The sequence below is a fragment of the Colobus angolensis genome, unplaced genomic scaffold (genome assembly GCF_000951035.1).
Source record: "Colobus angolensis palliatus isolate OR3802 unplaced genomic scaffold, Cang.pa_1.0 Scaffold8, whole genome shotgun sequence".
Taxonomy (NCBI): domain Eukaryota; kingdom Metazoa; phylum Chordata; class Mammalia; order Primates; family Cercopithecidae; genus Colobus; species Colobus angolensis.
In genome coordinates, this window is record NW_012121820.1 from 17,671,767 (window position 1) to 17,693,618 (window position 21,852).

At 45.5% G+C, this 21,852-nt stretch overlaps 1 protein-coding gene across 2 annotated transcripts; it reads right to left on the bottom strand.

Moving 5' to 3' along the window:
• Nucleotides 1-1,228: 1,228 nt before the first annotated feature.
• AAR2 (AAR2 splicing factor homolog (S. cerevisiae)) lies at nt 1,229-21,376 on the bottom strand. Of its 2 annotated transcripts, none has more exons than XM_011929117.1 (4): nt 20,992-21,376; nt 17,204-18,013; nt 12,934-13,163; nt 1,229-2,578 (listed from the first exon to the last, which is right to left on the bottom strand). In XM_011929117.1, exons 2-4 carry the CDS (start codon nt 17,958-17,960, stop codon nt 2,411-2,413), a joined length of 1,155 nt encoding a protein of 384 aa, XP_011784507.1. In that variant the 5' UTR covers nt 17,961-18,013; nt 20,992-21,376; the 3' UTR covers nt 1,229-2,410. The 2 variants fall into 2 exon arrangements, with proteins under 2 accessions (XP_011784507.1, XP_011784506.1); XM_011929116.1 differs by having other exon boundaries at nt 21,290-21,370.
• Between the last annotated feature and the right edge of the window lie 476 nt (nt 21,377-21,852).

Genomic DNA, 21,852 nt, shown 5'->3' on the forward strand with positions numbered 1-21,852 from the left:
AGTGAAGTAACAGAACAGAGCCCTTGGTAAATAGTAGCTAGTTTTGTTTAACCTGTTGTGTGTGTGTGTGTGTGTGTGTGTGTGTACAGGGGGCGTGCATCTGTGTAAACACAGGAATACTGACTGAACGCTTGGGGAACAAGGTTACATGATCCAACTTTCAGGTATTGCCCTGATGGGAGACAGATTCTGTCCCAGGGGAGCTCCAGGTACTAATAGCAATGCTGTCACTTACAGGTAATGTTACCTAAAACTGAGTGTGCCTCCGAGGTCAGGAGATTGAGACCATCCTAGCTAACATGGTGAAACCCCGTCTCTACTAAAAATACAAAAAATTAGTCGGGTGTGGTGGTGGGCGCCTGTAGTCCCAGCTACTCGGGAGGCTGAGGCAGGAGAACAGCGTGAACCCAGGAGGCAGAGTCTGCAATGAGCCAACATTGCACCACTGCATTCCAGCCTGGGTGACAGAGCAAGACTCGTCTCAAAAAAACAAAACAAGAGTGTGCCTCAGAACTCAGGCCCCATCAGGATTCGCTGCCTCAGAAATTCTGCAGGATGGGACTTGGGAATCTCCATTTTCAGAAATTATTGAGATGTAATTTACATACCATAAAATTAATCATTTTCAAGTGCTTACTTCCAGTGGTTTTTAGTAAATTCATAAGGTTGTACAACCATCACCACCATCTGATTCTAGAATATCTTCATCACATCAAAAAGAAATCCCAGACTCATCAGCAGTCACTCCCATTCCAGTCTCTTATTCTCTGGTAACCACTAATTGACTCTCTCTCTCTGTGGATTTGCCTATAGTGGACATGCCACGTGAATGGAATCATGTAATAGGTAGTCCTTGTCTTTGACTTAGCACATTCTCAAGGTTCATCCATGTTGTAGCATGTATCAGGACTTCACTCCTTTAAAGATAGTTTTCACAAGCTCCCCAGGTAGTTCTGATGAGTGGGCTTTGGGAGAAAAAGAGGAGCCAATTCATATGAGGTGAATCTTGGGTTATTATTGAGACATGGGGCCTCATCCCTTCTTCCTTGTGTGCCTGTCTCAGGGGCCTCAGAGGAACAGGAGGAGCATGGCTGCCTGCCTCTTCCAGACTCCAGAGGTTGGGCAGGTCTCCCAGACACTGGAGGGAGGTGTGTGTCTATGGACAGTAGCCTGGCTGCTCTGGAGATCAGGCAGATTAACTGCAAGAGACACACACACAAGGGGATTCTGTCTCAACTCGAAGACTTTAATGTACATTATGCTCTTGGAAAAACATCTCCAAGGAAACAAGTGGAAGCAAAAGTCTTAACCAGCAGGGATTCTCATTCAAACCCTGGTGTGAGCCCCAGCCTTGGAAAAGGATGGCACAGGGACTGTGATCATAGTACAACAGTTTGATGTCAGGGTGGCAGGGCCTGTGTACTTGTCTAGAGAGGAACCCTGCCACATAGCACGAAAGGCGTGCCCCCAGGACTCCCAAGGAACCAGGAGCTTATTATTCCAGTGACTGACAGCTCCACAGCAGGACTGGGAAGATTTGGGCTGACCAGGTCTTCTTCAGCACTTGGAAGGCACAAAACTTCATAAGGGCCTTAAGAAGCCTGCGCTGGGCAGAAACCTTTCTGGTTGTTGTTGACGCTCCAGGTCATGAGAAACAGTCATGGTGGCTCTGGTGAGGAAGGGGAGGGTCCCACTTCTGGGTGAGGCCTTGGAATGGAGCAGGTGGGCGGTAACAGCACCAGCAAGGCCCCTGAGGCCAGGGGCCACACCCACCTGGGAGATGACCCACTGGGCCTCTGGACATGAGAATGGGATTTTGATGGAGAAAGCTGAAGCTGACCACCTGCCAGATTGAATCCAGCTGCCTCCCTTGACACTCTCTTCCCAATCAAGGGCTTCCAAGAAGCCGCAGGCCCAAGTCCTCTGCTCCCATTCAGCAAGAGGCAGGCTCATCTCCCCATCACCCTCCATTTAACTGCAAAAAAGTCACCAACCGACCTCTCAGACCCCCTGGGCAATCCAGGGTTTCTTGTTTTCTAAGCTCCTATGGAACAAGCAATCAGTTCTTTCTAGGACTTTTGGTTCAATTCCTTCTCACTCAGAGGGAATCTGGTTGCCGTGTAGGCAGGTCTCCCCTAGGAGCTTCTGTAAGAGCCTGTGTGAAATTCAGCCAGGTTAGCACCAAGGCCCAGCTGATGGGGAACCCACAAATGTGCCTTCAGGATGGGTACAGCCTCTTTGGCAATGAAGAAACATATTTATCAGTGAAAAAGGGAATTCTGGCTCCATCTTTGCGGGATCTGGAGAGACTGCTGCCCTGGCAGGTCCCAGGATAGGAAGAAGTAAATGGAGAGGCCAGGACTGCAGCCCTGTGGCAAGGGGCCCCTCGCAGCTGAGAGCGCTGCCCGAGTTAGCCCATCTCGGTGCCCTCAGGGAGCTCCACCACCACAGGGGCACAGTCCTCAGGTTCTGCAGCAAAGTCCCACCGGAACTTCTTGGTCAGGTGAGCTTGGAACTTTTCAGCTTTCTTCCTCAGGGTGGCATCCACGGCAATGCTGCAGGCAGAGGAAAAGAAAACCTACAGAGAACAGAGGATAAGTCACTCCTGAGAAGACGGGGGGCGAGCACAAGAAAGCTGTGGAAATTTCCTCATGGTGTTCGGCTCTGTGGGGCAGATAGATCAGCTGCTGTTGGCATAGGCCCAGGACACCTGCTGTGCTCCCCCCAAACCAAGAAAGAAGGTCCAAACCCAGCTGAGATGCTAGGGCAGGACTAGAATGGAAAATTACTATCTGGGCAGAGATGCCCCACTGTTAAGGCTGGGGCCATTACCCTGGCCCCACCCCCTGGGGGGTTCTACTGGACACCTGGGCAGTATCCCAGAGGAACAGGTAGTAGCCACACCAGTCGGTACTAAGGTCCTAAGAAAGGCTTGGGGGTGCTTATAAGCCCCTGGACCCCATAAAGTCCTAGGCCCCAAGCCAACAAGACTGAATTGCTGCTCTAATCTTCTAAATGGGCCACAGGCTGCCAGTTTGAGGCTTCTATCCCCCTTAAAAGCTATCTTTGATTTTTTTTTATTGTGGTAAAATATACAGATGGACCCTGACTTACGATGGTTCAATTTGCGACACTTTGACTTTATGATGATGCAAAGTGATACACATTCAGAAGAAGCCACACTTTGAATTGTTTCTTTCAGTACAGTATTAAAGAAATTACATGAGATATTCAACACTTCATTATAAAATAGGCTTTGTGTTAAATGGTTTGCACAACTGTAGGCTAGTGTTAGTGTTCTGAGCACGTTTGAGGTGGGCGAGGCTGAGCTGCAATGTTAGGGACATTAGGTGTAATCAATGCATTTTTGACTTACAGTATATCTGACTTTACAGTTTATTAAGACATAACCCCATGGGAAGCTGAGGAGCATCTGTACATAAGATCTATCATTTCAACCATTTTTAAATATTTTTTTAAATCATGGCAAAATATACATATTTACTTTTAGCCATTTTAAGTGTACAGTTGAGTAGCATTAAGTACATTAACATTGCTGTACAACCATCACCACCATCCATCTCTAGAATGACCCCATCATCTCCAACCAAAACTCTGCAGCCATTGAACAGCAACTCCCCCTCCCTCCTCCCTCCAGGCCCTGGCAACCCACATCCTACTTTCCATCTCTATGAATTCGACTACCCTATCCCCCTTCCCTCCTCCCACCAGGCCCTGGCAACCCACATTCTACTTTCTGTCTCTATGAATCTGTAGGTATCTCATCTAAGTGGAATCATACAGCATTTGTCCTTTTGCAACTGGCTCATTTCACTTAGCATAATATCCTTCAAGGTTCATTAATGATGCAGCATGTGTCAGAATTTCCTTTCTTTTGAAGGCTGAATAATATTCTGTTGTACGCAGATACCACATTTTGTTTGTCTATTCATCTGTCAATGTCCATTTGTGTTGTTTTTACCTTCTGGCTATTGTGAATAATGCTGCTATGAACATGGGTGTACACATATCTCTTAGGGTCTCTGCTTTCAATTCTTTTGCACAGAAACCCAGGAGTGGAGCTGTTGGATCAGACGGGAACTCCCTGTTTAAATTGTGATGAACTGCCACACTGTTTTTCACAGGGGCCGTACCATTTTATATTCCCACCAGCAATGCACAAATGTTCTCATTTCTCCACATCCTGGCCAACGCCTGTTATTTTCTGTGTGTTTAAATCAGAGCCATTCTAATAGGTGGGAGGTAGTATCTTACTGTAGTTTTGATTTGCATTTCCCTAATGATCAGTGGATATTGAGTATGTTTTCACGTGCACATTGGCCATTGTGTATCTTCTGAAACCCCATTCCAGATTGTCCGGGATCCCAGTCCCTTCCTAAGAGTAACAGCAAACCCATGACTCCTTCTTATACTGTTTTCAAAGAAGTTTCACAGAGCATCCAACTGGATCCTCCCAACACCCTGGGAAGATACAACAGAATGCCTATTTTAAGGAAATGGAAGCTGAGAGGAGTTAAATGACTGAATACAAATTACCCAGAAAGGAAGAAGTGTTTTTTCCCAGACTACCATCTGGTACCCTACAGGCCCACCCAGAGACACAGGGGTGTGACGGTGGAAGAAGCTCTTTGATCCACATCACCCTCATGCCACAGTTGGCTTTCAGGCCACCATGGAAAGATGCTGGGCCCCAGGAGACCTGACCCAACAAAGGCAACAGGCGTACTCTGCAGCTGATTCCAGAGGCAATATTCCTCCCACCCGCTTCTGTGCCATCTTCCTGTTAGCAGGAGTGCGGCTCATTTTCAGTGGTCTTTGTCTGGAGCCATTCCGTTGGAGTAGCAGCAATGTGAGCCCAGGGAGAAGTGATGCGGGGGAAGGGGGACGGTACAGAATCCAGCTTCATTAACTTGGGAATCGACTATACGTAGGAGTGGGAAGCACAGCCACAACAAAATGCCAGATCAATAACTAATTAGAGGGGCTGTGTGATCTTGGTGGCGAGGGCCATGGGGAAGCCAGGAGTCGGCCTGTCTGTAGGCAGCTAGTGGAGCCTGCCTGGAGCAAGGCTGAACTCTGGGGAGGGGCCTGGTATGGACAGCACAGAAGCCTTCTCTCAAACAGTTTTAGCTCTGGAGGCCCTGCACACCCATGATGCCATCCCCAGAGGTTGTGGGGAGCCTGCTGGGCTGAATTACCAAGTCTCTTCCAGTTTCCCTTTCTTACATGGGAATTGGATGACTTTCCACAGTCCCTGCTCTTCAGCCACTGAGCAGCCGCCCAAACATGTGCCACTGCTTCCTCTGCGCCTGTCTGCACACACGCTTTTCCCTCTGCTCTTAACACCCTTCCACCTCCTGCTTTCTCCTCCTTCACCTACAAATTTCTCCTAAAGACTCAGGCTCGGCTCAGACATCACCTCCTTTAGGATGTCTTCCAGACCAAGGATGGAGCGGGTGCTCCTCTGCGCTCCCTCAGCCCCAGGGCTACCTTGATCAGTCTCAGTAAGGTAACAGGCCATCTGCTGTTGATCTCGCCCACCAGACAAGGAGCAACCTCACAGCAGCGGCTCTTTCACACTGTGCTCTACTCTCAGCACAGCGCCCGACACACAAAAAGAACCCATTAGATATTTCGTGAACAGAAGAATGAAGACAACCACAGGTTCAATTTTTGGTTCACTTTTGTACAGTGCCTAGCACCAAACAGCTGTTCAATAATGATGTGGTGATGCGGGGGAGAATGAAAGGCTCATCTTAGGGAGGAGGCAGCTTCTTTACCAGGCCCCTCAACGCCATGGCTCTCAAGCCACCTCCTTGTGACATGAACTGCTCAGACCCCTGTTCCCCAGCACTGTGCCCAAGCCTCCCTCATGGTGTTCCTCACACTGTGCTTGTATCACAGTGATTTGCACCCTCTAAAAGTGGGGACTGCGTCCTAATTATCGATGTGTCCCACAAAGCATATTGCCCAGGGCCAGGTATAGAGTTAGAGCCCAGAGGGTACTCCCCAAATGACCTAACGAGACCCAGGAACTGCCCTGCACTTGGCAATGGCCAGCAGTGACAGGCTGGAACAAGCTGGGCTCACGCTCATCACCCATCCTCCCGAAGCACCTCTCAAACACTGCCTGGGAATAAATTCCACTAGAGGCAGGTAAAACAGACACCTTCAGTCTAACAAATAAGGTTTCTAATTTAAAAAGTGCTTCGTCCTTTTTAAAGAACTCACCAACTTGATCTTTACCACAGCCTGGGAGGCAGCCCAGGAACTGACTATTCCCACCATAGAGGTAAGACACTAGGCATGCTGCAACACGCAGTGACGAATGCTGAGCAAAGTCCTGTCAAAGCAGAGGCATCTCTGCTTCATCCTTCCCCTACCCAGACCTTTTGTCTTGACAGAGGCTTAATCCATCCCTAATATTCAGTTTTAGCACTGCCTTGTGGGGAACCAAGGTGCTTCTGGAACTGTCCCCTCTGCAGCCTCCAGGACACAGGGCATAGTCTGGATTGACTTAAAAAAAAAGATAAACAAAAAATCAACCTTATTGGGGTATAACTTACACACAATTAATTTTATTCATTTTATTTCATTTATTTATTATTATTTTTTATTTTTATTTTTGTTTTTTTTTGAGACGGAGTCTTGCTGTGTCACCCAGGCTGAAGTGCAGTGGCGTGATCATATCTCTCTGCAGCCTCGAACTCCTGGGCTCAGCATCCCAAGCAGCTAGGACTACAGGTATGCCACCAACACCTAGACAATTTTTTTTTTTTTTTTTGAGACAGGGTCACCCAGGCTAGAGCACAGTGATATGATCACAGCTCACTGCAGCCTTGACCTCTGTACTCAAGTGATCCACCCACCTCGGCCTCCTCACTAGTTAAGACTATAGATGCATGCCACCATGCCTAGCTAATTTTGTATTTTCTGTAGAGACAGGGTTTCGCCATGTTGTCCAGGCTGGTCTGGAACACCTGGGCTCCAGTGATCCTTGCACCTTGTCTTCCCAAAGTGCTGGGATTAAAGGCATGAGCCACCACGCCTGGAATTTTTTTTTTTTTTTAAATTTTTTATAGAGACAGGTTCTCACTGTGTTGCCCAGGTTAGTAAATTCATCAATTTTAAATGCTCAGTTCTTCTGGACAAATATATATATACCCCCATGCAACCACCATATGATATATGTTCACAGTGTTTGCTTTTGGTATCCAGTTCTGAGTTTGAAGGTGCATATAAATTGTGTAACCACCTCCCCAATCAGGACATGGAACCATCCCATCATTCCAAACAGCTCCCTCATGCTGCCCCTTAGCAGTCAAACCCTTCCCTCACCACTAACCCCTGGCATCCCCTCATCTATTTTTGACCACATTTTCAAAACTCCTCACAATTCAGAAATGAAGATGTTTAAATACTACTTAGTTTCCAAGAAATAACGATTCTTTTACTTTCAGATTAATTGTATGCCTTCTTCAGGAAACTTAACAGTGATCTAGTTATTTTATTTACTAAAACAAAATCAAATCAACACTTTTTAACATCACTGGGACATAAATCACCTTAATCTCAGCAGATTAATACTAAATATTTAAAAAATACTTTTGAAATAGGATAATATTTTGCAAACAAACGCATTTATCTAAAACAAAAAGCACATCTACTGGGTGTTTTTCTTAAAGCATGAACACTTTAATCATTTAATCTGTGTATTATGAAATTCTAAATTACTTTAGTCATACATGTGAAAGCTCCTCTTAAACCTAAGTTAAATAAATTGAGTTCAGTTAGGTCACCTCGAGAAATTCAAAATATCAAGGTAGGTAGCTATGTCACTATCTTATCCTATTTTTTTAGCTAGACCAAAAAGATGACATTTCCTAAATTTTTCAATTCCCAAATAATTATTCAACTTAGAATGAAACTAGCAATAGGTAGAAGATTTTGTTTCTACTTGCAGCAGAAGAAAGTGGTATTAAAAGCAAGACTATTGTTTCACAATGATGACCAGGAAGGTGAAAAGCAGCGCGAATGAGATCACCTGAGGTCAGTTTGAAAAATCTGGGATGTTTCATCTGGGGCTCCAATCATATACGGAAGCCCGCCACAGGCTGCAGAATGTAAAGCTCAGCCTTGCCTTCCATTAGCTCTGTGGATTTTGAGCAAATTATGTGACCTCCCTGAGCCTGCTTCCTCATCTGTACAATGGGATTACAGACCTAGCCTCTAGCACTGTTGTGAGGGCTCAATGAGACTAAGCACGCAAAAGAGATAGCTAACGGCAAGAGTGTAGGAGTAGGCAGGCACATTTATCATAGTGGGCATCGTGATAAAAATACCACAGACCTCATTGTCGAGATGGTGTTTTCCCTCAAGTTAAAGATGAACGCATATTTAGAATACTAGCAAAAAAGGAAGTTGGAAAGCATATATGGCCTATTGTAACTAGAAGTATTTTTAAAAACAGGTTAGATGACTATATGCCTAAATACTACACAATCAACAATAAAAATCCTTATTTTGTACATAACTCACTTTCTAACATATCATTAAATTCAGATTATCCTTTCATTGGTTTTAAATGAATTATGATGACTTATGTTGCTTTAAATAAAAGAAAAAACTGTATCTATTTTTGTAAAACAAATCACTTTTATTCAAGTGAAATCCAAGGGATTTGTAAAAACCAGTGGCTTCTACTCAAAAAGGCCTCACATGAGAAAGTCGAAAAAAAATTAATGGCTAAGAGCATTCCATTACGTGGCTGATTTTATCCATGCTAATGTGGCTGTTTTTAAGTGCTCACACACACAAACACCAATCCCTCTCCATGGGTAGTAGCCATTTAAGCTCCTAAGTAAGAAAGCCAGTTCCACTTACTTGACTACCTGGGAGGGCAGGCGGCTGGCTGAAGAAGCCTTTTATGGGCCGATTCATTCAGTCACAAATGCCCTGAGTGAATGCCTCTGTGTGGAGAACTGGACTCTCACTGCCAACATAGCATCAACGTGACTCTCCATTTAAAACAGAAAAAAAGTTTTATAATATACTTCTCCACATTGTGCCTTTTGAAATCTCAGTCATCCGTCAAGTGCATGGTCAAATGCCCCCACTTCCACCCTTGCATAAAACCATTCCTAGTCCTTTATCCCGTCAAATCGCAACCCCAGTCAGAATTAACCAGTCCCTCTTTGGTGCTTCTAATGCCCTTTGATCAGACTCCACTGTTTATACCTATGATATTTACATTGCCAAAATAATTATGAACTCTATCCACCTAAAAACACCCAATAACACGAAATGAAATAAACGTTAGGCCTTGACAACATATTGATGATAACCAGATATGAGCTGGGTGGATCACCTGAGGTCAGGAGTTCAACACCAGCCTGGCCAACATGGCAAAACCTTGTCTCTACTAAAAACACACACAAAAAATAGCCGGGTGTGGTGGTGTGCACCTGTAATCCCAGCTACTTGGGAGGCTGAGGCCAGAGAATCACTTGAACCTGGGAGGCAGAGGTTGCAGTGAGCCAAGATCGCACCATTGTACTCCAGCCTGGGCGACAGACCAAGACTATGTCTCAAAAAAAAAAAAAAGAAAACCAGATGAACAAAAAATAGGCCTCATGTAAAAGGAGCCCATGACTCAGTGTGGGAGTCAGGCAGACAATATATTAATCTCATGCAATATGATAGTGACAAGTACAAAGTAGGCTAAGAGTAGGGAAAGGGGAGAGAGGGGGAGAGGGAGAGGGAGGGAGACAGGGAGAGAGAGAGAGAGATTGAGAGAGAGAGGAGGGATGCCTGGAGGGCATGTTGTAGAATGAGCAAATATGTACCAGGGAGAGGGAAAACCAGGCTCAGGCAAAAAGGTATGAAACATGGGTATAAAGTTCCAGTTATGTAGGATGAAGAAGTTCTAGAGATCTGCTGGATGGCATGATGCTTATAGTTAACAATACTGTACTGAACACTGAAAATCTGTTAAGAGGGCGTATCTCATGCTAAATTGTGTTTCTTACCACAATTTCATTTTTATTATTTATTTTTTTTTGAGATGGAGTCTCACTCTTTTTGCCCAGGCTGGAGTGTAGTGGCACAATCTCGGTTACCACAACCTCTGCCTCCCCAGTTCAAGAGATTCTCCTGCCTCAGCCTCCGGAGTAGTTGGGACTAGAGGCACCCGCCACCATGCCCAGCTAATTTTTGTATTTTTAGTAGAGACGGGGTTTCACCATGTTGGCCAGGCTGGTCTCGAACTCCTGACCTCAAGTGATCCTCCAGCCTCTGCCTGCCAAAGTGCTGAGATTACAGGCATGAACCACCATGGAACGGCCAAAAATTGTTTTTTATGACAATTTTTTTTTAAAAAAGCATGAAACAGCATAGCCTATCTGGGAACCTGCAAAGAGACCACTGTCGCTGGAGTTGATGGGGGAAAACAGAGAGAAGGAGGAGAAGCTGGAGAACAGGATAAGAAGCCAGATCAGAATGGCCTTTGTGAACAATGTTTGGGCTTTTAATTTTCTAGGCAATGAGGAGCCAGAGAGAAGCAGGATCACAGCTGCATTATGGAGCAGCACCTCAAGTGGCAGCGTGGGAGAGAGATGGGGTAATGGGTAAGCATGGAGGGTGGTAAACTCCAATGCAATCTAAGTAAGACCAAAAGGCCAGGGCTAGGGAAATGGTACTAGGGCAGGACTGCCTTCTAAAACACTTACTGCTATCTGGAGTTACTTAGTTAACTCCCTCAAAATACAAGAGTCAAGACAGTGACTCTGTTTTGCTCACAGCTATATTCCCAGTTCTAGAACAGAGTCTTCTATACGGCAGATGCTCGGCAATTACCTGCTAAATCAATGAACAAATCCCTTGAGGGCAGGAACCCTGGCTAACTCATATATATATATATTCCTCAACACTTTTCAGTAGAATGTTATATATGAAGAATGCTCAGACTTTTTTTTTTTTGGGACAAGCCCTGGATTTTTCCAAATAATGACATCGAATTTTCTTGGTGAAAAGTCCAAAGACTGAATGTTTCCAACCATCAGCTTTGCACAACCCACCTGGGCATTCAGCAATCGAGCTGGGCACTTTCTGTTTTGTAAATCATTGCTGGCAACAAAGCCTGGCAATTATAGAGCTCAGCTGCTGGTTGTGCCAACAATGGTCCCGACAGCCAGCGACACCGTGGCCCTCCCGTGTTTGTGCGACAGCATCAATGTGCATCAGGAGGGAAGCAGCCACTGCCAGAGGCAAGTTAGCAGGGTAATGCCTCCTCACACTGCCTTACAACCCATAACCAGTACCTTTGGGGAAAATTTTCCCCACAGAGGAAGGACAAAGGGGTTTAATTTCTCTGTTACATGAAGAACCAGTAAAAGGACAGTTTTACAGCTCTTCTGAGTGGAACAGACCGGGCTCAAACCATGCGCTTGACTGATTCATTGCCATGGTTTACACAGGTCCTTCAACTGCCAGCTTTAAGTCAGATGCTTGCTCACAGGGACTCGTCCAACAGTAGGTTGGCTTTAGAAAAGCGTTCTGTACCTCTGAGAAACAGGACCTCGATGAAGTCTTCACTGATGTCAATCAAGAATCCTTTCTGGGGGATACACTGTATTCACTACACAAGGGCATAAGCACAGGCAGGAAACCAAGACTCAGGCCTGGGTACAAATCCTGACCTCCATCTGCCAGCTGTATGACTTCAAGTAAATGATTTAACCGTTCTCAGTGTTCTCATTTGTAAAATGGGAATAATATCCCCATCTTACAGGGTTCCAAAGGGATTCAATGAGTGAACAGGGTCTCACTCTGTTGCCCAGGTTGGAGTGCAGTGGCACGATCATGATCATTGCTCACTATAGCCTCAAACTCCTGGGCTAAGTGATCCTCCTGTCTCAGCCTCCCAAGTAGCTAGGACTACAGATGTGCATGACCATACTTAGCCAATTTTTTTAATTTTTGTAGAGACGGGGTCTCACTATATTGCCCAAGCTGGTCTTTAATTCCTGGGCTCAAGTGATCCTCCTGCCTTCATCTCCCAAAGTGTTGGGATTACAATCATGAACCACCACACCCAGCCCCAACATTTAATGCATATTCGTCCCTTCTGTTACCCTGAGTGGGACTGGAAGGTTGGTGAAAAGCTGCCTTATATGGAGCAGGCCTCATGGGGGTACTACACACAGGAAGAAGAAAGAAGCTCATGGGAGGGAAAGTATGGAAACTGATAGTTGGCAGCTTCTGCCTCTTCTATTCTTGAGAAAGTTACACAATGTGAGTGACAGAGGCTGTCCCAAGTACATAAAGGAAACTAATCTGTTTGCAAAGGGAGGAAATAGCATAGGATGAAGATTGTAAGTTGTTTGAAGCTTCTTTCCTAATTACCACTCATAATGAAAATTTAATTGCCAAGTTGAAAGCAAATTTCACTTTTTCAGTCATAGAATCTCTGCAGAAACTGGCACATTTTGTTTGAACAGGAAATCAAAGTTATTTTAATGCTTAAATGAGATCTAAGAAGCTGCAGATGTTTCACTGGGAATAAAAAACTTCAAAACTTTGCTTTACTGGGTTGTAGCAATTCATGGCTACAGGGAGAAAGAAAAGCTGTTTTAAGCTGAGTAAACCAAAGCAGTGGAAGGAATTCAAATCCAAGTATCCCACTGTTAGGCACTCTGGGGATGAGGTATAGGGAGAGGGTGGTACAGAGAGAAAATTTCTAGCATAGAGACACTTACAATTGAGTAAGAGAGAGAAAACCAGGAAATATCCCAAGACTAGGAAACTGAAATTTAAACATTTTTGGGTCATGGAAGAATAGCAAGAAACAAAACACATACTGTTGCCTCAATTCTGACCCACACGTGCATCAGCTCAGTCAGAAAGACTGCTCACCTGTAAGGTGCTGGTGAGGAAGTTGTCTTGGGAGACAATGTCTACGAAGAAGTCAGCAGGGATCTCACCAAGCTGGTGGTACAGGATGGAGATGAGGTTGATGTAGAGAGTGTGGTGCTTCACCATGGCTGCTTCTGACCGGCACAGGAGGTTCAGGAGCCGCTTCCAATGCTCAAATGCCTCATACACATTCCCCAGCAGGAAGCACACAAAAGCAAACTGGAGTTCACCTGAAAGGTGCAGAGAGAAGTGATTCTGAGGGAGAGGAGAACCAGCTGATACTCTCCATCACTGTTCACAAGGCCATCAATTCCACTGGACCTCAGCAACAGATTACCTTTTATCCTTGTCACTCCTGCAGAGCCTGGCATGGGATTTTGCATCTAACAGGTACTCAACAAATGTTTGCTGAACCGCTATGAATTCAAGCCATGGGAAACCAACCTGTGGCTTTGGATTTCTGTAAAGTCAGACTGCAAGAGAAGAGGTATTCCCAGTATTTGCCTGGCATTTTAAGTTTACAAAATGTGTTCATGGATATTATGCCAAGTGGATCTCAAACCTGGCTGCCCATCAGAATCACTGAGAGTCTGTTAAAAGTAAAGCTACCCAAGCTTCCCCCTCAGAGGTTCTGGTTGAGGAGAGATGATGGGGCCTTCGTATCTGTAGCTCTAACAAGTTCCCCAGGTGATTCTGATGCGGATGGTCTGCTCCAGGGTCACAGGAATACTGCACTACACCATGTAACCCTCAGCCCAACTCCACAGGCAATCAGGAAGGTGGTATTTGCCTCATTTTATAGATGAGGTCAAGGGCTTGCCCAAGGCCGCACATCAATGCTTCACAATGTGGGCAATGGAAAGATAAAACAGATTCTCTATTGGGTGGGAACAGTTCTAGAACCTCCCACCAAAGAAAAATTCCTGAGTACTTATTCCAAGGTCAGCATGCCAGCCAGATTATTTTTTGTTTGCTTAATCACAGGGCTCTGTGATTTAATCTCTATGAGCAGCTTGGTGGCTAAGAGCATGGACTCTGGAGCCAAACTGCCTAGATTCAAATCTTAGCTCTGCCACTTAGCAGCTGTGTGACCTTGGGCAAGTTACTCAATCTATTAAGACCTGGATTTCCTTATTTGAGGGTTGCAGCAAAGATTAAATGAATGGATACAGTACACATAAAGCATTTAGAATAAGACCTGGCACAAAGTAGCACTCAAAAAATATTATGTTCCCAATTTCTATCAGATGCCCATCTCAAACAAAGAGACCTGATGATCCAGACACCACTGTGCCTGGGCAAGTAACTGGGTCTCTGGTTACCGCAGAATTACTGCCACTCATCACAGGCATTCTCTCTACTTCAAAGGTGGCTGGAAATTTAATGAGGTATATGTACATGTGGGCCATAAAAAGAAGAGATGCACTCAACACCAAATACCTCTTTAAATGCACAGTGTTTGATCTCTGCCACTTCCAGAGACCTGGAAAAACTAGCTCCCTGTCCTAAGCATATGGAACTAAGTTTGATTTATGTGAACAGCTACCTGGTTGAGATATTTTGGATCTCTGACCAGTATTTTCAAATACAGTCAAATTTTCTTTGTGTAATATATGTTAATGATTTGCTTCTTCAGCTGGCTTTACTTGGTTTGTGAAACTAAATATTACCCTATTCTTTGCATTTAGGACATTTATTTAAATTTGTGCATTTCTGACCTTGTCTAAAATTTAATTATGACATCAAAAATAATTTCAAAGAGCTGTGATGTAGATTCAAAATTATCCCTGGACAGGTGTGGTGGCAGGGATAGTCCTAGCCCTTTGAGAGGTCAATGGAGGAGGATTACTTGAGTTCAGGAGTTTGAGACAAGCTTGGGCAACACAGGGAGACCCTATCTCGACCAAAAATAATTAGCTGGCCGTGGTAGCACACACCTGTGGTCCCAGCTACTCAGAAGGCTGAGGTGGGAGGATCACTTGAGCCCAGGAGGTTGAAGCTGCAGTGAGCTGTAATCACGCCACTGCACTCCAGCCCATGTCACCAAGTGAGACCCTGTCTCAAAAAAAAAAAAAAAAAAAGCCCAACAAAGTGATTCCTGTAACAGACCTTTTCACAAGATATATTTTGAAGAATTGAAATGTTTAAGAGGTAGAAAGACAGGATTTCTATTCATTTTTAAGCCAGACTTTCAAAAGTTACTTATTACATGAAAATACCAATGCATTAAGATGTACCTGTTAAAATACACGTTATATCATCAGCTGACCCAATGATATAAAAAGTCCTGTCTAGGCACAGTAATCCCAGCACTTTGGGAAGCCAAGGCGGGAGGATGGCTTGGGCCCAAGAGGTTGAGGTGGCAGTAAGACATGATTGCGTGACTGTACTCCAGCCTGGGAGACAGAGCGAAACCCTGTCTCACAGAAAAAAAAACCAAAGTTCTACATTCAGATTTCTCGCTCAACTTCCAACCAGAAAATATGCAAATTACCTGGAAAATTTGTAAATATATATTAGCTGTTCAAAATGTGACACATATTTGCTGTCACTAGTATTTAAGAAATATAAATAAGGTGCCATTTTTCAACTATCCAATTGGAAGAGGCCTTTGTTAAACTGCCATGCCCAATGCTGTCAAAGGTGATGGGCAATAGCTTCCTACCAGCCAGCAAGGATGCAAAACCTTCTCCTGGCAACATGCACAGTCTGACCCAGCAATTCTATCCCTGAATGTATGCATAAGTGCATGCGAGAATGTTCACTAGATGATATATGTATATATATTTTTGAGACAGCTCTTGTTGCCCAGGCTGGAGTGCAATGGTGAGGTCTTGGCTCACTGCAACCTCCGCCTCCTGGGTTCAAGTGAGTCTCCTGCCTCAGCCTCCAGAGTAGCCGGGACTACAGGTGCACACCACGCAGTTAATTGTGTATTTTTAGTAGGGGTTTCACCATGTTGGCCAGGCTGGTCTTGAACTCCTAACCTCAGGTGATGCCCCTCGGCCTCAGACTCCCAAAGTGCTGGGATTACAGGTGTGAGTCACCACACCCGGCCACTTGATGATATTTATAATAGGGAAAATAGGGAACATCTCAATGGTCCATAACAGAGAACTGGTCCAATAACTATGGAACATGAAACAGCCACTAAAAAAGTGACTTAGTGACATGAAAAAACGTTTATATTAAGGCAGATTACAAAGTAATAATATACTTCAATCCTGTTTTTATAAAAACTCATATATACATAGATGTATATACTGAATTTTAGTTTTTTTTTTTTTTGAGACAGAGTCTCGCTCTGTCGCCCAGGCTGGAGTGCAATGGCATGATCTCAGCTCACTGCAAGCTCCGCCTCCCGGGTTCAAGCCATTCTCCTGCCTCAGCCTCCCGAGTAGCTGGGACTACAGGCGCCCGCCACCTCGCCCGGCTAGCTTTTTGTATTTTTTTTAGTAGAGATGGGGTTTCACCGTGTTAGCCAGGATGGTCTCGATCTCCTGACCTCGTGATCCGCCCGTCTCGGCCTCCCAAAGTGCTGGGATTACAGGCTTGAGCCACCACGCCCGGCCCATATACTGAATTTTTAAAAGACTGAGAGGAGGCACATAGAAATAAACAGAGAAGACACTGAAATGAAATACACAGAAATACACAGAAAAAAAGGAATATAAATATACAAAAATGTATAAATGGTTATTTCTAAGTAGTGAAGATTTGAAGTAAATTTTGTTTTTCTTCTATGATTAATACCTATCATTTTTGTAATAAAAGGGGAGGCAACAATAAAAACTGTAATGATTAAAAAAAAAAAATCACTGTCCTGTTCTAAGCCAGTTGAGAGACCAACATCTTGAGGGTCAGGAGCAAACTGAGGAGGCAGGTGAGAGGCTACAGTGAGCAAATGTCTGGCCCAGAAACCAAGAGTCCTGGGTTCTGGTCTCAGTTCAGCCACTCAGTGGGCCAAAGCTTTTCCTTCTGTAGGACTGGGCTCTATCAGTGGTTCCCAAACAGAAGATTATCTGTACTAGGTTCACCTAGGATGCTTGTTTATTAGACAGAAAGACAGACAGACAGAAACTGCTGGAGCCCCACTCCAGATCTCTCGAATCACAATCTCCAGGGTTAAGGGTAAAGATACACCTGTATCTTCAGCCTCCTAGCCACGTTTAGTTTCTGCTGGACTAACACAAGATGTACTCCCTATTCTAAACACCTCTGCTAATATCCTCCCCTTGGCCCGCTCCCAAAGAGCCTTGTTCCCTCTCACCAAGCACATCCTGGGGGCTGCTGGGGAACTGCTTGTTGAGCACAGTCTCCAGGGCATAGCTCAGGTCCATGCTGTGCTTGGTTATCTCTGCTGGCGTGGCACCCGCTGGGAACATCTGCGTGGGTAGCTCTGAGAAGCGGATCTCTGTCCCGGCTCTGGGCTTCATCTCTGGTAGCCGGGCCAGGCCCTCTTGGTAGCTCTTGCACTCAGTGCCACAGCGCGGTAGATTCTGCCCCACGCGGTCCTTGGTGTGCTTCATGGAGAGCACAGGTAGCACATCGGAGAAGGCACAGATCTGCCGGTTCTCGGGCTGCAGCTTTTCCACTGCGGCTTCGCTGATGAAGTTGGTGAGTGAGATCCACTTCTTCAGGGTGGCATATGGGTAAGGCCCCAGGAACTGGTCCAGCTCCTGGAGGTTGGCCCTCATGGCTTCCACCTCAGACTCTGGGGCTGGGGACAGGTCTACCTCTTCCCTAAGTGTGCTCCAGCGCAGCACTGTCAGCCCCCGCTGGTGCAGGCTAAGGAAGAAACCCATACGAGGGCCTACTTCCTTCGGATTAGCCTTGTCCACAGAGCTGTAGTGGAGGAAGTGGATGCCTGGAGGGATCATCTTCACGCCCCGGAACTTGGGCCCCACCTCCCAGGAGTTACAGTCAATCCCAAACTCTGTTCCCTTGGGCATGTTCAGGATGACAACAGTGGCCCCTTCAAAGAAGAGGCGCTTGGCTAGCTCAGGATCCATCTGCAAGGCAGCCATGGGGCCAGTGGTAGGTGACCAAAAGAACCCTTTTTCTTTGTCTTCCAGAACAGCTAAGAAAGAAAGAAATCAGAGTTAATCAGAATGTGGAGAAAGATGCTTCATTTGCTAAGCATTCTGTATGCCAGATATTGAATTAGACTCCTGACATAATTATTTCCCTTAATCCTCATGACAACCCTGCATTGAGTTTACAGATGAGAAAAATGAGGATTAAAAAGAAAGGATTTTTGTGTTTTGGTTTAACATGCAAGGACACTCACTTCACAGCTACAAGATACCAGTGAAAGAAAAGTGACATGCTCATGGTCATACCAGGACCCAAATTAGAATCTGGGTACCCTGCCTGCAGGCCAGTGTTCTGTCCACCATCCACTCTTAATATTGTCTCAGATCTCTTTCTCACAAGAGAGGGTGAGGGTGGAAAATGCTTGGACGGCTCACTCTAAGCTATAACTATGCCTAAATCATTTAAAACTACAATTCTGCCTAAAAACTATCCCAAAAGATTTGGAAAGATTAAATCAAATACATATCCAGTTTCCCATAAGCCTCAGGGAAGGCCCAGAAACGGACAGATGGTAGAAAGTGAAGGCTCAGCATCTAAAATTTGTTCGAGCTCTAGAGAGTTTTTCAACCACAAATCTCCCCTCTTCTTTCACTCATAAAAAACCTAAACTCCAGAGAGTGAAACAACTTCCCAAAGAGCCCACAAGCAGTGGTGGCTCTGGACCATTCATCCAGAATGAATTCAGGTGGTAAAGCTGGCCTAGGAAGAGAAAGCAGGCCAGAAGAGAAAGAGCTTAGTACACTTATTTTACCTACTTCTGAATATTCCAGACATTGCCTCTGGGATATCGGCAAGAATGGTACCAACACAAACAAATGTAAACAAACCATTATCTAACCTTCTAGTCCAAAGATACCTACCTGATTAATTTAACAAATACTCACTGAGTGCCTGCATTGTGCCAGGATCTTTGCCAGGCCCCCAAAGAAACATCACAGATTAAGACAGTCACTGCCCTCTAGGCAATTCCAATCTAGCCAAGATGCCAAAATTTCACACACAGAAAAACCAGCTGCCTGTTTAATTCTGTTTACTTTTTTTTTTTTTTTTGAGACAGGGTCTCGCTTTGTCACCCCGGTTGGAGTGCAGTGGCGTGATCTTGCCTCACTATATCCTCCATCTCCCGGGTTCAAGCGATTCCTGTGCCTCAGCCTCCCAAGTAGCTGAGACTACAGGTATGTGCCACCATGCCTGGCTAAGTTTTGTACTTTTAGTAGAGAGAGGGTTTCACCATGTTGCCCAGGCTTATCGGGAACTCCTGACCTCAAGTGATCTGCCCGCCTCAGCCTCCCAAAGTGCTGAGATTATAGGTGTGAACCACCATGCCCAGCCATGTTTACTCTTTTTACTTTAAACAAAACAAAATAAAACAGTGCAGAAAGGAAGACCAATCCTTTTCCAAAAATAAGAGCACATTTTATCATCGTTACCTCAGAACCACCGCAAGTGTTTCACCAAACTGTAAGTCACAACCCATTTGTGGATTAGGAAATCAATATAAAGGTCTCAACCAGCATTATTTTTTAAATGAAAATAACAGAAGTTTTGAAATATCACAATACATCAAGAGTAGTAAAGCTAAGTACTGTTTTCTGGAGCTTTGTGTGTACACTCGGTTGTGTCATAAAATGTATTTGTTACTGTAGGTCACAGTCATAAAGGTTTGAAAGACACTGCTCTAAATAATTCATATCAACGGGCTGGGCACGGTGGCTCACGCCTGTAATCCCAGCACATTGGGAGGCCGAGGTGGACAGATAACGAGGTCAGGAGTTTGAGACCAGCCTGGCCAATATGGTGAAACCCTGTCTCTGCTGAAAATACAAAAAAATTAGCTGCGCATGGTGGTGCGTGCCTTGTAGTCCCAGCTACTTGAGAGGCTGAGACAGAAGAATCCCTGGAACCTGGGAAGCGGAGGTTGCAGTGAGCCAAGATCACACCACTGCACTCCAGCCTGGGGGACAGAGCGAGATTCCATCTCAAAATAATAATAATAATAATAATAATTCGTATCATCTTCCTATTTGTAATCCCGAATTCAGAAAGTATTTCATGTTTGCTGAATGAACAGATAATCCATTTAGAATAACTGCTCATCAGTTAGCCACTTTTCCTTGTGACATCTGTGTGCTCCTCCTCGATAATGACATTTCTTTCATTCTCAATCCACCAGTCTGTAATTCTATTCACTATATCTCCAGCAGCTGGCACAGGGCCTGGCACAGAGGAGATGCTAGGAAAAGGTTTATTAAATATGCATAGAACTCTGCCGTCTACCAACCCCTGTCACTGACAGCTCTGTGAGTTCCTCACAGTCCTGGAACACCTAAAGTCACATCCATCCACTTCTCTCCACCACCTCCCTAATCCAAGCTACCATCGTCTCTCACTCAGAGTGCTTGCTCCTCAATCCATTCTCCATTCAAGACAGTAACCTTTTCAAAATACCAATCTAATCACTTCACCACCCATGTCAGTTTCTGAGTGGTTTCCCACCTGGTTCTTGAAAAACCAAAATTCTTCCTATTACCTACAAAGCCTGCCCGGTCTGACCCCTGGCAACCCCTTTAGCGTGTTTCACATCATGGTCCCCCACAAGCTCTCTGTTCCAGCCACAATGGCCTCTTTCAGAACCTGAAATTGGAAGCTCTCTTCAGATAGGAAACTCTTCCTCCCCACTCTGTCAAATCTCAGCTCAATATTCACCTCCTCAGTAAAGGTTCCTTGACCTGGGGCTAGCTCAGGTCTCCTGTGACACACCCTGGGGTGCCTTGTACCATTCCGTTTCAATGATCACAATTGCAGTTTTGGATGTTTGATTGAGGGCTGTCATCGCCACAAGACTTGAGTCCTGCTGTATCCCTAGCACAGATTCGACGTTTAGTAAATATTTATTTAATACAAGTATGATATCCATTTTGTAAACGAGAAACAAAAGCTCAATTCGGGGAAAGACCTTACTGGAAGTCACGCAGAGAGTAGGGAAGAGCCAGGTCGAGTGCAATCAGGGTCTCCGGTCCCCAGGCTCTAAAGTTAAGAAAAACGCGAAGTAACTCCGTGTGCCCCGGGAAGCCCTGGCGACGGCTTCTCAGGAAGGGCCTCCAGAGACACTAGCGTCCCACAAGCAGAGAACGAGCCGCCCCAGCGAGGTGGGCCTAGTTCAAGGCACTCCGTGACTCTGAGCCAAGAAGAGGGGAGGCCCAGCCACACGTACACAAGGAATCAGGAAAGGCAAAAAAGGCCAGGAGGCCACACTCACCGCCTCGTCCCACGTTCCGGTACCGCGGAAACGCACCGGAAGTTCTCTCGCTTTGGCGTCTGACTGGAGCCACGGAGAAAGCGGTCCGGCCGAGCCCTGGGTCGCGGGAAGAATGGACCGGACCTGCAGGTTCCGCCAGATACAATGTTGCCTTTTGCTATTCTTAGTTTCTCGTTTTAGCTTCTGAACTGTGAACAACTTTCATTAACCTTTGCATTTTATATCCCCGTCCAGAAACACAGACACCAGCCATCTTACTTTGGGCTCAAGCAGTCATGGTCACTAAAGCATAGCCAAGGCTTGTACCAATGGCTACTATTCAGTAGTAGCCAGTCAGGCATTTGGTCACTGTCTTTGTCAGCCAGTCTTATCCGGGTCACAGTGTCTCAGCTTCCAGTCACACTCAGCCCTCGGGGGAGAGGCTCAGAAAGCCAGCCACCAGCCCAGAGAGAACCAGCGTCAGCCTCCGCTGCTGCAGCAGCAGCAGTCACCACCTCAGTCCCTCTGACCCCGCATCCTTCCTGCAGGCCAAGTCCTAACATCTTAGTCAGGCTATCAGTGCG